Genomic DNA, 14268 nt, shown 5'->3' with positions numbered 1-14268 from the left:
TGTATAGAGATGAATTGCTCCCCGGGTGTCAATAAGTCACCATGGCACACCACGGTCACCATGGAAACTACGCAAACACGGCATTTCCGAGGACACAAGTAAAATTAAGTTGTTTACACATCCCCTTTCGAGAACTCCTTGAAGGGAGGCTGCGAGCCCTCCAAAGGAAATCCCCTTTTGTTATTGAGGAGTCTCAATGTGTAATTTATCAAGCTGGCAGGATTATTTGCGCATTTATTGCTTCTAATACCATTTCCTTTGTATCGGGACGCAGCAGAGCACTTCAATTCTGCAGCCCTGAGAGCAAACAGGAAGTGGGGACACCTGAGGAAGCACTTCTCTGACTGCTCGTACTGAATCATAAATATGACTGATATAGAGCCCAATGTAAAAAAAACCCCACCACAATGAATACCAATGCACTCTCATATGACTACTTTCATGATGGAGCGGTGAGCAGGATCACAATTCAGCTTCTCACCGAGCGAGTAAATAAAGACAGAAATATGAAGGAGGAAAGAGGAGAGGAGAGAGGAAAGGAGGCAGGAAGTGGGACTGATAGGAGGAAATGAAGGATAAAGGATCTAAAGGGAGGCTCCGAAGGCAGCTCGGGTGGCGAACAGCGAATGCAGGAAAAAGGTGAAGGATATTGAAAGGGAGATGGCACAGGGAGAGCGAGGGAGACAACAGCGTGGCACTCGCTGTGTTGTGGCACCCACAGAAAGCTGCCTCAGCACTATTTGAAGGTTCACTGATAAAGAGGTGTGTGTGTGTGTGTGTGTGTGTGGATAGAGGGATGCCTGTTTGTGTGCTGTACTACCGAGGGCATATTGTGTGTATTAAAGTTCGTATGTGCAGAGATGTGGAAGAGTGACTGTTAGCTGTGAATACAGAGTGTGTGTTTGTGTGTAAAGGGGATTCACTGAAGCACGTAATAGAGAACTGGTGTTCGTAGCGTTTAGAATGATGACTCTTCTCTTCCTGTCCCCTCTCCGTCTCACCCTATTTCTGACGCCTTCTGAGACGAGGAAAACAGCAAAAGACAGGTTGAGCACACCTCGCAGGGGGGCAGCAGCTGAGGCAATGAGGAGGAGGACAGGGAGGAGACGAGTAAAGCAGGAGGAGGAAGGAACACATTAGCCTCTTTCCCAGAGTGTCACTCAAGCTGGCAGTGCCAAGCCAGAGCTGACGCTGGCTGCTGGTCCTCAGCCACTCCCCGCCTTCCCTGGGATTTATGCCTCGCTCTGATGCTGCTCAGACCTGGGGCTTTCTGCCAGTTTACGTTCTCCTGCACTTTTGCAGGACGAACAAGCTTGAAGTGTGCAACTCATACAAGCATAGAAACAACTCTGTCGTCCCTGTTAGCTCCATGTTTTTAGTTGCTCCACGTTCACTTAAACTGCTCTTATCGCATTGTTTTAGACAGATAGACAGACAGATAAACTCAGCGACCAGCTGGTGAGCATAGCAGAGCATCTAAAGAGTCAGATGTTTACTTCAGGAGGTGGAGGAACCCAAAACGGAGATAAAAGGAGACTAAATATTGAGCTTACATTCATCAGAGGGGCACAAACATGACTCCAAATGAATGCTAATGTTGCTACATCATTGCTGGATGTACTAAATGCCAACTTTTGGCTAACAATTTCGCTATCTAAACTTTCTACTGCCCCACTTAAAAGTGTTGAAGATGGACCGATAAAAACACCTTAATACATGTAGATGGACTTGTTGTACAAGTAACCAATAATTTATCGTAACAAAAAGCCAAACATCCACTTTTTCTAGCAGAGGAATTGGTACTTTTTCTGTTTCTCTTTGGCTTTTTGTCCGCTGATCCGACAAAACAAGCTATTTGAAGATCAACCCTCTGGGAAATTACCATTTTTTCCACACAACAGATTAATTGATTATGAAAATAGTTCTCAGTAGCAGCCGCCCAAGTCATAACAGATTTGTTCTTCGGAAATGTGAGGGTGTATTCCGGGGATGACAGTAGAATTACTAATAAGACTTCAGCCATCAGGCCTCTCACACCATCTGGCCGCTCATTAGCCTTGGCTTGTATCGGCCATGTTGTTTGTACTAGACTTGTTTTGAAGCGGGTTTTTCTTGTTCCCTGGATCTAGTTTACCTCTATCCCTTTATGTGAGCAAATACTACTCGTGCCTCGTGACTTTTATTTCATGATATCTTCATTCATGAATCACTACATGGCTTGTTAATTCTACTACGCCTAAAGACAGGCCAGTGGGCTCTGCTGGGACACCATTGCCACTGATCCGCGCCCTGACTGTAATTCCTCCGCATGCGAGTTCCTGCGAGTAAACATGAAAATGGAGGAAAGCAGTGGCAGGTTATTTGTGCAAAGCAAAGCAAAACAAGAAAAGGATGGAGGTGTGTTTCCCTGTTACTGCAGACATTGATGAATGAGTATTTCTGAAATAATTAAAAATGTACAACAGCGTGGTTTCTGCAGATCAATTCTGACGGTCAGTTGCATCAATAGCTTTCTTTTGCTTCGTCTTTAACAACTTCCTCCGCTTCTCCTCAAATGTTCCCTTTCAACCCCGCGGGTGGGACTCGCAGAAACAACGCTTTAGTTTGATCAATAAAGGGCTGCAGTGTCCTATCCTGCTCCTCAGTTTGAATATGACCCTGGGGTACCTCTTCTGCAAAACCCATGACATCTAGTCAGCCTCTTAACTGGAAGAAATGATGTCACTAAAGTGCAATTATAAGTGCTTTTAAAATTGAAGATTGCTTCTGTGTGAAGAACTCCTGATTTAATGATTCCCTCTTGTATAACATGCCATGTTTTTTTCCATCAGCACTATCAGGCATCCACAGCGTGAGTATAAACTCACTGATTATGATGTAAGCTGACCAATGCTCAGTATTGAGCTAAATGTGAGACTTTTATTGTTGTATGAGTATTTGCACCTTCTTCACTTAAAGGGCTGGTTCCCCGATTTTCAACCTCAGTCCCATCATGCTGTTATGGGGAGCTAATGACATTATGGTATAAAAAAAATGCAATTTGGCTCTGTGCCTTTGGAGGACCACTTCTCCAATGGGCCCTGAGAAAACCTCCTGAGGAACTACACTTCCTCAATCTATATCATCCTCTGATGTAGACTGCAGACCTGAAGATTTTTTAGACGATCCACCGGTATATTCTCGTTGTCTTTCGGATTTGGTGCCTCTCTGAGCCTTTGCCTGCAGCAAAACGGTAGTATTTTACTCCAGCGCCTCTCGCTGGGCCGTTCCTTTCAGAGGGAGCGGCGCAATGCACGCTGGGTGTTGTAGGAATGTAGAACGGGCGAAACCACGAGCTGTTTGTATAACTTTCTCCACAGCTATGGCGCCAATTTCAAATATTTTTGCTTCTATCGATTACAGAGAACGCCAGCTTTGATTGACAGTGGCTTTTTCCAGGGGCGAGTTGCCCCTTTAACAGAAAATTCAAATAGCAGCAACACAACTACAGAAAGTGGAAAGAGTTCTATCTACTGCTTGTACCACTCCTGCGGCGTCTTGTCCATATGAGGAAATTCCTGATAACAGTGAGTAAACAGCAGATTAAACTAGTCAGTATTCACTGTTGATACAACAAATCAGCTATTTCTCATGGAAACAACATGAGAGAAAGTTACAAATGAGTAACAGAAGTTTAAGATAGCGAACACGAGGAATGAAAGTGCACTTTGGGAGAAAAGAGACTGAAGTACTGACTGTGCCTTTATAAAACTTCTTCTTCCCTTACAACCCCAATTATGTACAATTTCCGACCCAAATCATTAGAGAACACATTTCACTTTAACATCTTTATATATTGCAGGTGACTCATATAGGGAATAGAAATACAGCGGTGGACGGGAAAACTGAATTCAATCGTGTCATGGAACATCCAGATGATAAATGCCGCTTCCTCTGCCTCTACAGGGACTATAAGGACTCGTGTCACCTATAATCTAGGAGGTTCACTCTTATCTGATTATGATTGTGGGGTAAAGAGGATTTAGGTGCTGGTGCCTAAATGCTAGGCTGTACTGATTAAAGGCCTGGAAGGAAGGCTTATGTAACCAGGAGACCGCAGAAGGTGTGCTCCGCCTAAATGACAAACTCCTCTCCTGTAGTACATCCGGATGACTCACTAAAGGCCAAATAAGATAATGTAGAACAATACTTACTGCTGCAGCTTGGAGCGACTCTTCCCATTGCAGCAGGGTATCACCTTGAGAGAAATAACTAACTTAAAAACATCAAAATCTGATTTCAACGGGCAAGGTCGGCATGGGGTTGGCAGGCTTTTCACAAAATAAGCCAAAAGTACATAAAATCTGTTTGCCAAACCAGCAGGGAACATTTTTTCTCATTAAATGCTGATGCCTATTGATTAAACCTTGTGAAGATTGACCACAATCCATGCAGAAGATGATAAGAAGACCTCCTACTTGAATATAACCCCAGGGCACACACTGATGAAAACATTTGACTTATAACTGACTGAAGGCCTCCTCCTCCTCCTCGCTTTCCTTATACCCATCTCCCTCCATCTTTAACTCTCCGACTGTCAGAAACTACATCAATAGGCACAAAAGGCCAAATGTTTGCTTCAGCGCTGCAAAAGCCTGGAAGGAAACAGACGGCTGGAGGGGAAGAGGCTGCCAGTGATCTGAAACAACAAGTGCTGCAGAAACAGTGTGCTAATTGAATTTGCTAATGTCACACTTAGGGCTACTTTCACTTCTGATGTGTCATACATCCAAAACTAATCACCTTAAACAACATCAGCAATTGACCACATTCACACAGCAGCCATCTGTCTCTGACGCTGTGCTCTGGACGGGGGAGCTCAAATGCTGTTGTGATGTCGTACTGTTTTGTTCTAAGTTGTAAGTTGTGTAAATGTAGAGTAATTGATTAATTTTATTGCTTCTTCATTGATCAGCAACTGAAAAGGTGATGAACAGTGGAAAATTTGGAGGGAAATCCAGTGATATTTCAAGCTGCATATTTTATACCTTGTTAGCTACAGTCAGCTAACGTTAGCAATCAGCTAGATTGCTAGATAACAGCTGTGTCCCAATCTAGGGACTGCAGCTTCCGAAGGCGGTCTACGATGGATGTGTTTTTCATAGCCTGCGTAGTCCGCTAAAGCCAAACTGATCTAGTCTGTGGAAGATTTCCTGTTTGCGTCACCAGCTGTTCCTGCCTTTTTCCCTTACGTCACCAAACGCCACTCCCGTCAACTAGCACGTAACGTTGCGTAACTTGACCTATTATTTTAAAGATAATTTGTTTCAAGGGCCCTGTCATTTTTGTAAACGTGTAATGCTAGCTATTCGTTTGAGTTGAAACCAAAACCTTTTACATTTCTAAGTGTATTCCTCAGCCGTGTAAGAGTCCGCCATCTCATATGAATTGGCGTGCACTGAATCTCGGGATACGTTGGGCCATGAAGGATGCGCCCGATGGATCCTTCGTGGCCCGGGAAAAGGAGGACACATCTGTCGGCCGCATCTGAAGGAGCCTTCGAAATGGGACAGCCTTCAACACGCAGCTGTGACGCAATCGGCCTTCGAATACGCCCTTCGAAGGATGCAGCCCCTGGATTGGGACACAGCTAATATTGCCGTTATCTTAACGGCTGAAAACTTATTTTATTGTTTGATAGTGTTACACGATACAATTAAAAGGCGTGAGTTTCTAGCTAACCTGTTAGCTACATTCTAGCTAATGTAATGCTAGCTAGCAAGAGGCTGATTAATAGCATTAGCTGTTGTCAAACTGTAGCTAATGGCTTTTCAAGGCTGTTGTTTTACCTTGAAATGCGATTCCTTTTCCTTCCTGTTCTTTACTATCAATTGCCTTTATAAACATTATAACAGTGTTAGAGCTTCCCACCCTGAGAGGAAAATGGCGGCCATGTGAATCTGGTAAATTAGAAGGATGAATGTGACAAAACTGACATTCATTGGCATTTGAGATGTGTGTTACAGTACAATATTATGCTACAGCTTCCCCTCATTGTGTCATCATCCTCAGCAGTGTCAGTGCTGGACCGACTTTGGCTGCTCCAAAGCGTGGGAGGACCAAACAGCACAAGTCTGCGCCCATACAGGCCCATTGCTTAACATTCCCACTAGATAGACTACATTATTAGATAAAGCAAAGACTAATGGTGCACATCCACATTAAGAGTGAGCACAAGGCTAGACACGGCTGATGTCGGGAGGAGAGAGGGAGATAGAAAACCCAACTTGAAAGGTCTGGCAAGTAGAAACATTGATCTCTTTAAAATGCTCTGAATCTTCGGCCATTATTTTCCAGGACTGCCCACACGCTGAATGGACTCGAAAGTGAGGAGAACCTAAAGAGGGGGGAATGTTTTCTCTCTGATAGTGTTGGTGTATTACCGCTTTAATATTTCATGTGACAATGTTAATACTCTGGAAAGCCAGTATCGAAGCTTTGAATGAACACAAATCAAAGCAAAAACATGCTGCACTTGCAAACTGAGCTCTACATATATTAAAACGGAGCACTGGAGGCATCCATGTAACAAGTAATAGCATTAATTTATGACGCCAGCTCTGCGGCCTGACTCGTGTTAATATTGAAGCGCTCACTAAATCACAAGTTGTGTCGCAAACAGTTTGCGAGCTCCTGATATTTATGACACACTTCCTGCAATAGCTTTGTGCTTATCTGAAAATAAAAAGGAATTAATTTGGAGTGTCTAATCGCGTTTGCCGCCACGTTGACAAAAGACACATCCAGTGGAATGAACATAGGCAGGTTACAAACTACGCTTAAGTTGTGTTCTGTAAAATCTGTCTAATGATTGGTAAATGTAATACATTTGCACAGGGAAATATGACACTACCTAGTTGTTCATTAAGGAGCATATTGAATCTTTATAAAGTGCTTATTCTGCATTCTACAACTACTAATTAACCAATAGTTTTCCCTCCATAATGGTCATGCAGTATAAGGCATTAATAAGTGCTTTGTAATGACTAATAATGGGTCAATACGCAACTAGCTTATGGTTGATATGTGTACCTTAATTCAAAGTGTTACCCAGACTCCTTCCAGCTATCCAGTAATTTGTATATGGTTTCCTTGTATGCGCTTTGCTAAGTGTGTTGCTGTACAGCTACAGCCGTGACTCATTGTAAACAGAAGAGGGTCAGGGCAGTACAAATCTTTCTGGCTCAGTATCAAGGATAACACGTTCTACTGGATTAATAGAAATTATAGCCTACAGGAGGAAAACAATGGCAACATCCATTTGATATTTGGCCACTATAATCTTGTGTAATGTTATAGCATATGACAGTCATTTACCACGGGCTATAAGCTGTGAAAATACTAGGTCTTTTTGTAATTTCATTTTTAAGAAAAGTGCCAAAACACACTTGCAATGGAAGTTCAGCTAAGGCTATTTCAGCTGGGAGCTCCTGCAGGTGTCCCTTTCAGTACACAGGCTTGAAAGATCTTGTTGTGACATTGGTTTCTCGCTTCCCCTCCCGGACGCTCACCTGTGAGGAGCCAAGCACCAGATAGAACCGGACACAAAGTAACTCCCTGCCCCTCCTCCTCACGCGACCAGGTCACTCAACCAAAAGTCACGCAGTCACACAGAAAGGCCACGGCATTAGCCTGCGTCGCCTTTGTTTTGACCGCTGCGTTCATTATTCATCGGGAAAAGGTTTGCAAAGATCCAGCCCAGCATCCTGGGGCGTATCTAACATGACTGCGTCTCTTACATCACTCTTTCTCTCGGGGCTTTTCTACCACATCTCTTCCTTCACTTACACTCGACACCTCTCTTCTGTCTTCTTCTCTTTTTTTATTGCAATGACTGCAACCTTTACAGTTCTAGGAAGGCTTGCACAAACTCCCAAAGCATGCGTTCCTGTTATTGCTGATGAATGTAATCCTAGCTTGATTGACCCTCCTGAAAAGGTCAGTCCTCTCATGCTTAACCTTTACTTAAGGGCAGAGTGTGCCATAGGTTCCATAAAGGAGAACTAATTCCTGATTAAGGGGATGTAAGAGAAAAAAAAGGAAGTGAGAGAAAGAGAGATAATGTGTGAAGAAAAGAAAAAGACGATTGCATTTGATAAAGGGCCCAGGTTGCCTTGTATAAATGCACACAGCATAATGACACAGCGTAATGACTTTTCCTTGGTCAAGGGCTTTCAAGGGTTCTCACTGCACCCACAAACGGCTTCCCTGACCTCGGGGAACTGCTATCTGACAGTCGAACACCCCCTGAGAGTCTACTTCCAAATGTGCTTTCAGCTGCGGATAACCTTAGCGTGATCGCAGGGCAGAGCCATTACAGTCGCATTCAAGTTCTCCTCGTGGAGCACTCAGCAGAATATCAATGCAATTTGAATTAGGGTGGGATTTCCCTTGAAGGTTTCACAGGCTTCCCCCACATGATAGTGATCAGGTCAGCAATACCCTGATGCGTCTGGAGACTGAGGGGCCGTATTAAGGAGGTAAATCACTTTAAATATCCCACAGCTTATCAAATTACCCCATGGCTGTCACCTGAGTTTGCCTTAAGTTAGAAATTGGCAGCCTCCTCATAATTGATTCTTGTGATATACAGCTTCCTCATGGAGTCTGTGTACGATTATTAAGCTGAGGCGGGAGCCATGTCAATCACAAATAACTGGGTGAAAACAAGCCATGCAGGAGTGAACAGGAAGGAAGAGCAAACATTTGGAAGCCCAAGAAAAGGATCGTAATTGTATGTATTGTGTTATATTACCATATTTATGCCATTTTCAAAAGTGCATGCATTTCTATAAATTTAGTGCAAGGTGTAAGAGGTGTGAAAATCAATCTGTGCTTTTGATTCTCGTATCAAACACTCCTGATTCTTGAATCTACGCTTTTAACTCTAGAATCTACGCTCCTGATTCTAGAATCAAAGCTTCTAATTCTTGAATGTCCCCCCTCAATACTTGAATACATGCTCTCGATTCTTGAATATGCTCTCTTGATGCTTGAATCCATGCTCCTGATTCTTGAATCTACACATTAAATTCGAGAATCTACGCTCCTGATTCTAGAATCAAAGCTTCTAATTATTGAACCCCCCCCCCCACCACCACCACCACATTCTCCATACTTGAATCTACGCTCCTGATTCTTGAAATCACGCTCCTGATTCTTGAATCTACGCTCCTGATTCTTGAAATCACACTCCTGATTCTTGAATCTATGCCCCTGATTCTTGAAATCACGCTCCTGATTCTTGAATCTACGCTCCTGATTCTATAAATCACGCTCCTGATTCTTGAATCTATGCTCCTGATTCTATAAATCACGCTCCTGATTCTTGAATCTATGCTCCTGATTCTTGAAATCACGCTCCTGACTCTTGAATCTATGCTCCTGATTCTTGAAATCACGCTCCTGATTCTTGAATCTACGCTCCTGAGTCTTGAAATCACACTCCTGATTCTTGAATCTATGCCCCTGATTCTTGAATCTACGCTCCTGATTCTTGAATCTACGCTCCTGATTCTATAAATCACGCTCCTGATTCTTGAATCTACGCTCCTGATTCTATAAATCACGCTCCTGATTCTTGAATCTATGCTCCTGATTCTATAAATCCCGCTCCTGATTCTTGGATCTATGGTCCTGACTCTTGAAATCCCGCTCCTGATTCTTGAAATCAACTCCTGATTCTTGAATCTATGACCCTGATTCTTGAAATCACGCTCCTGATTCTTGAATCTACGCCCCTGATACTATAAATCTACGCTCCTGATTCTATAAATCACGCTCCTGATTCTTGAAGAATCAAACGCGTATATTCAAGAATCAGGAGCGTGATTTATGGAATCAGGAGCCTAGATTCAAGATTCAGGAGCGTGATTTATAGTTTGATTCTTGAATCTACACTTCTGATTCGTGAATCCCCCCCTTAATTCTTAAATATACACTCTAGATTCTTGAAACTATGCTCTTTATTCTTGAATATACTCTCTTGATTCTTAGATCCACAGTCTTGATCCTAGATCTACACTGTTGGTTCTTAAAATAAAGCTCCTGATTCTTGAATCTACGCTCTTGATTCTGGGAAAGTCCACGACAATGCACCACACAACACATCAGGAGCTGTATTTGTCGCACAGAGGGGATGATGTTGCTTCTGTCGCACATACACACACAAGAGACCCCGTGCTTATGACACGCTGACATGGAATATAATCCCAGGGCCAACCCTGTCCTGCGCTGCCCAGGGATGAGATCAGGTTACTGGAGACCAAAGGTAAATTACCAGTGATTGGATTTCATCAAGGTTGACCTACCTAATTGAGGACTGAGTCAGAGCAGGGATGGGGTGAGGGGGAGGTGGAAGAGGAGAGACGTCATCATTATAGCAAGCTTTGACATTGCTTCACAGTCATTTGACTTCTGTAGGATTAATCAGGTAGGAATAAAACCTTCATCTGATGCAGCAGTCTTACACATGCAATGCATGGGAAGGAGGAACACATTGATCACTACCTTAATTCGCAATCAAATCAAACGAAAATGCTCAAAGTCAATAAAGGAAACAGCTCCAGCTCCAGTATTCATCAACACACCTGCAAAAAACTTCATTCTCTCATGTCTCTGGCTAACAGTCAGATCCATCCACTAACTCTGACACATCATAGCTCCAGAAAGGAGTTTTGTACCTCTCCCTCTGAGAGATGTCACGTCAAGTCTTTGACAGATCTGCTCAACACTGACATACTTTGTCCCTGCACAGAAAGCCACACTAGTACCTAACGCATATACCAATTATTTTGTCTAAGCAAATTGAGCCTGAATGTTGCTCCTGCTGTAATGTCACTTCTAATTTCAGAGCCCGAAGCATACATTTTACTAAACCAGGCTGTTTGCTTGCACATCACTAATCGACATCCCAAACGCTGCAGCTTTTTCTATATTTAATTCAGCCCTAACAACTGTTGCTACTTTCAAAGACGAGGAACCAGACAGATGGCACAAGAAAACACCTGATGAGAGTACAGTACGCGCCTGTTTAAGATTCAAATGGGTGAACTCATGCTTGTTTTTTACAGGTGGGAGTAGGCCTTTAATAATTAGTCTGCATGTTATGTGCTATGATACAGGCAGCAGAGTGTTCGGCTCTGAATGTGATCGGGGAATGTAAGAGGGGGTGGTGCGATCACACTTCCTGTTTTGGTTCCCTACCTTGGCAGCCACCGAGGAGCTGGGCTTCTCCAGGAGATCCCACAGCTTCTTCCTCTTGTCTGGGCAGCAGGTGTTATCAAACTCTCCCTCGCCCTCCCTCTCCCTCATCGTCTCGGCCTCCCTTCGCAGCTCCTCGTTCATCTGCTCCTTTTTCTGGTGGTAGCGGGCCTGGCAGCAGGACTCCAGGTAGATCTCGTCGATCCCCCAGTAGTCCAACTCCTGGCCGAACGATAGGGCGCACATCTCCTCCATCATGTGTAGCTTCCCCGTGCGGTAGAAGTTCAGAATGGAGGTGAAGGCCCCCGGGTGCCGGTCAAAGAAGTATTCGTTTTCATTCAGGCTGTAGTCGTCGCAGACTTCCATCAGGGATTCGTGGGTGTTGCAGTCTCGAAGCTTGCCAAGCCGGGTCCTGGGTAGCCGGTCCAGGGTCCGCCACAAGACCTCATGGTTCAGACCCCCGACGTTAAGGCGGACTCTGCGGGAGCGGGCTTTGGTGCGGATGATGTCGATGGGCTCCGGTGGCAGGGAGGGAGCGGTTCGGATGTTGGGGGGCTTGAGCCCTGCTGGTCCAAGCTTCTCAGCCATTTTGATGGAGAAGGAGACTTAAGGGATGATTTTACGATGACGAAAAAAGGGGGAAAAAAGGTCTAAAGTTTTGAATTATGTCGGATCCTCTTTAGGAAAGTCCCTCCATGGCTGAGGAAACGTAAGAGACAGTTAGTGAGATGACTAAATGACTAAATCAAGTACAGGTTAATCAAGTTCACTCAAGAAGATTTGAAGAAACAAAAATAAAGCACCGCCACTAAAGCAGCACTAGCACATGGTCACCTGTTACTCACAGTTTCAGTCAAAAATAGTAACAGCTGCACAGTGTTATTGATCCCGTCAGCACATTTCTAAGAAGGTGTTAGACGGAATCAATGATTTTGTTTTAACAGTCAATATGGCTGCTTTGCTTTGCACTCCCCTCTAGCTACTGTTGTGGCTGTAGTAAGGGATGAAACTCCTGCTGGAGCACTACTTTCGATGCAGCCATATCGCTGGAAATGGGACTCGCTGAGTGGTAAGTCAGGAAACAAATTGACTGAAAGGAGCCTTGAAATCACCTGATGTGCTCTTTTTATTCTCAAATATCTTTCCCCCTGCTACGTTTGGTCATTAAAATCAGCTTCTATGACAAACACAACCCCTTGCACATGGAAAAGTCCTTCTGTACAATTTTAAATTTAAACAGAATAGTTTAAATGCCCCTTACACTTTGATTATTTTCCGAATCATACAGAAAGTTGTAAGTATTTAGAGTCTTTACACATTAAATATTTCGTAACATCCTTTTGAATTAAGCGGGTGTTCTTCATGCAACAGTTTTTAGCAACATTTGGCACTATGTGATCATTTGAACCAAACATTAGCAGCGAAGCAGCAAATTTAACATCCAACCCGAATATTGTGAGTACATGTGTCAAAGGAGGGATGTAAAGCTGCATCATATTGATCATATGTATGTCCTGACTTATTCCGCAGTCCTATAAATTCAGAAAAACTGCATACCTGTTACGCTACAACGTATTTTGTGTTTGGTTATGTTTCTGTAATCCAACACCTTCTACAATATGTATATCAGGCTATAAAATGTGTACGGTACTGTTTATGACTATGCTCAAAGTGCTATGCAAATATGACAAAAGTCACAGAAAAACAGTGTCTCTCACCTTGCCGGGATAAACCACCTTTTGCATGCAAACTCCTCTCGTTCCTAAGGGAGTAAAGGATGAAAAGGGAGCCGGGATCCCCCTCCAGTCAAGCGGCCACGACTGAGGAGAGAACTCCGCGGTCTCCGCGTAGAGAACGCGCGTCCCACATTGTGTTGAAAATGAGTCGCGAGGAGAAGAGAAAAAGCGTGAATGTCTTCATTTACAAATGATCACCGGGACAGAGCCAGCGCTGTTTCGCCATTGAAGCACTGAGGGGGGAAAAAAGGAGTCCTGCTCGCCTTCATCCAAAAACCAGCCTGGCGCGTGCGGAGAAGACGGGCTCACTGAATCACTGTGTGCTGCAGACGTCGTGCGCGTAAAAGGCAACGGGAAGGAACGGGATAAGCGAACTGCGGAGTGTCCCGCTGTACACTACATGAGGAGGAGTAGAGAGGTGCACGCGGGCTGCACCACATCCTAGAGGTGAAAACCTTAATGCAACGGAGTATATTCTATTAGAACATTTTCGATTGGGAGATGTGGTTGTAAAACCCAATGATTTTTTTTTTATTGGATCAGTTATTATGAGATATCAGATTAGGCTACAGTCCAAACACACACTTACGCACACAGAAACACACGCACACACACACACACACACACACACACAGGCGTAAGTGGCCCTGGTTTTGATGTGTTGCTGGCAAATGATGTTAGGTGACAATTTGCAGAAGGCGACCTTCAGTGAAACGACCATTAAACGTAATATTTCTCTGACTGTAAATTCACAATAATAATAAGGCTTTTATTTTGAAGGAGAAAACTCAAATCTATCCAGAAACGGATATAAAATTATCAAATTTAGCTTCTTTCAACAACATTAGCTTTACAAATTGCTTCCGCAACCCCCACTCACCCTCATACCCATTACACGCAAAACATCCAAAACCTTAAAGGTAACAATGAGATGCTCCATTTGACCCACAAATAAGTAACCTGATCTGCAGAAGACAGAGCGGCACGTGGCCTGACCCTTTTTCGTGACCACTTGAGAGAGCAGACAGCAGCAGTGAAAAACCCGGGCAGGTACACTGTATGCCTCCCAAGTAATCAAAACCCATCTTATCTATTAGCCATCAATATGTAATGATCTCCCCACTCCCTGGTCTTAAATGAATAAATAGAGATATTAAATTATGTATCCCGTATTATCCCTCAGATCGTTACCTACAGTGCTGGAGTGCTCTCCTCCTCATCTCTCCCCTAGCTCCATCCCTCACTCTCACTTCATATGAACGCTGTTCAATAAAGCAATGATATCTCCCCC

At 43.8% G+C, this 14268-nt stretch overlaps 1 protein-coding gene across 1 annotated transcript in view; it reads right to left on the bottom strand.

The window, feature by feature from the left end:
• The window catches only part of kcnb2b (potassium voltage-gated channel subfamily B member 2b), an 82750-nt gene extending 70892 nt beyond the window's left edge, over positions 1–11858 (bottom strand). Inside the window, exon 1 of the mRNA XM_069667554.1 lies at positions 11245–11858. Within this exon, the coding sequence (XP_069523655.1) occupies positions 11245–11829 (585 nt within the window). The 5' untranslated portion in view covers positions 11830–11858. The remainder of the gene's footprint in view (positions 1–11244) is intronic.
• Between the last annotated feature and the right edge of the window lie 2410 nt (positions 11859–14268).

Source organism: Semicossyphus pulcher, unplaced genomic scaffold (assembly GCF_022749685.1).
Source record: "Semicossyphus pulcher isolate SPU_LCO1_2020_fin unplaced genomic scaffold, fSemPul1.0.p SCAF_18, whole genome shotgun sequence".
In the NCBI taxonomy this organism is placed as follows: Eukaryota; Metazoa; Chordata; class Actinopteri; order Labriformes; family Labridae; genus Semicossyphus; species Semicossyphus pulcher.
The sequence above is the reverse complement of the archived record's forward strand: the minus strand, read 5'-3'. Positions and strand labels throughout refer to the sequence as shown.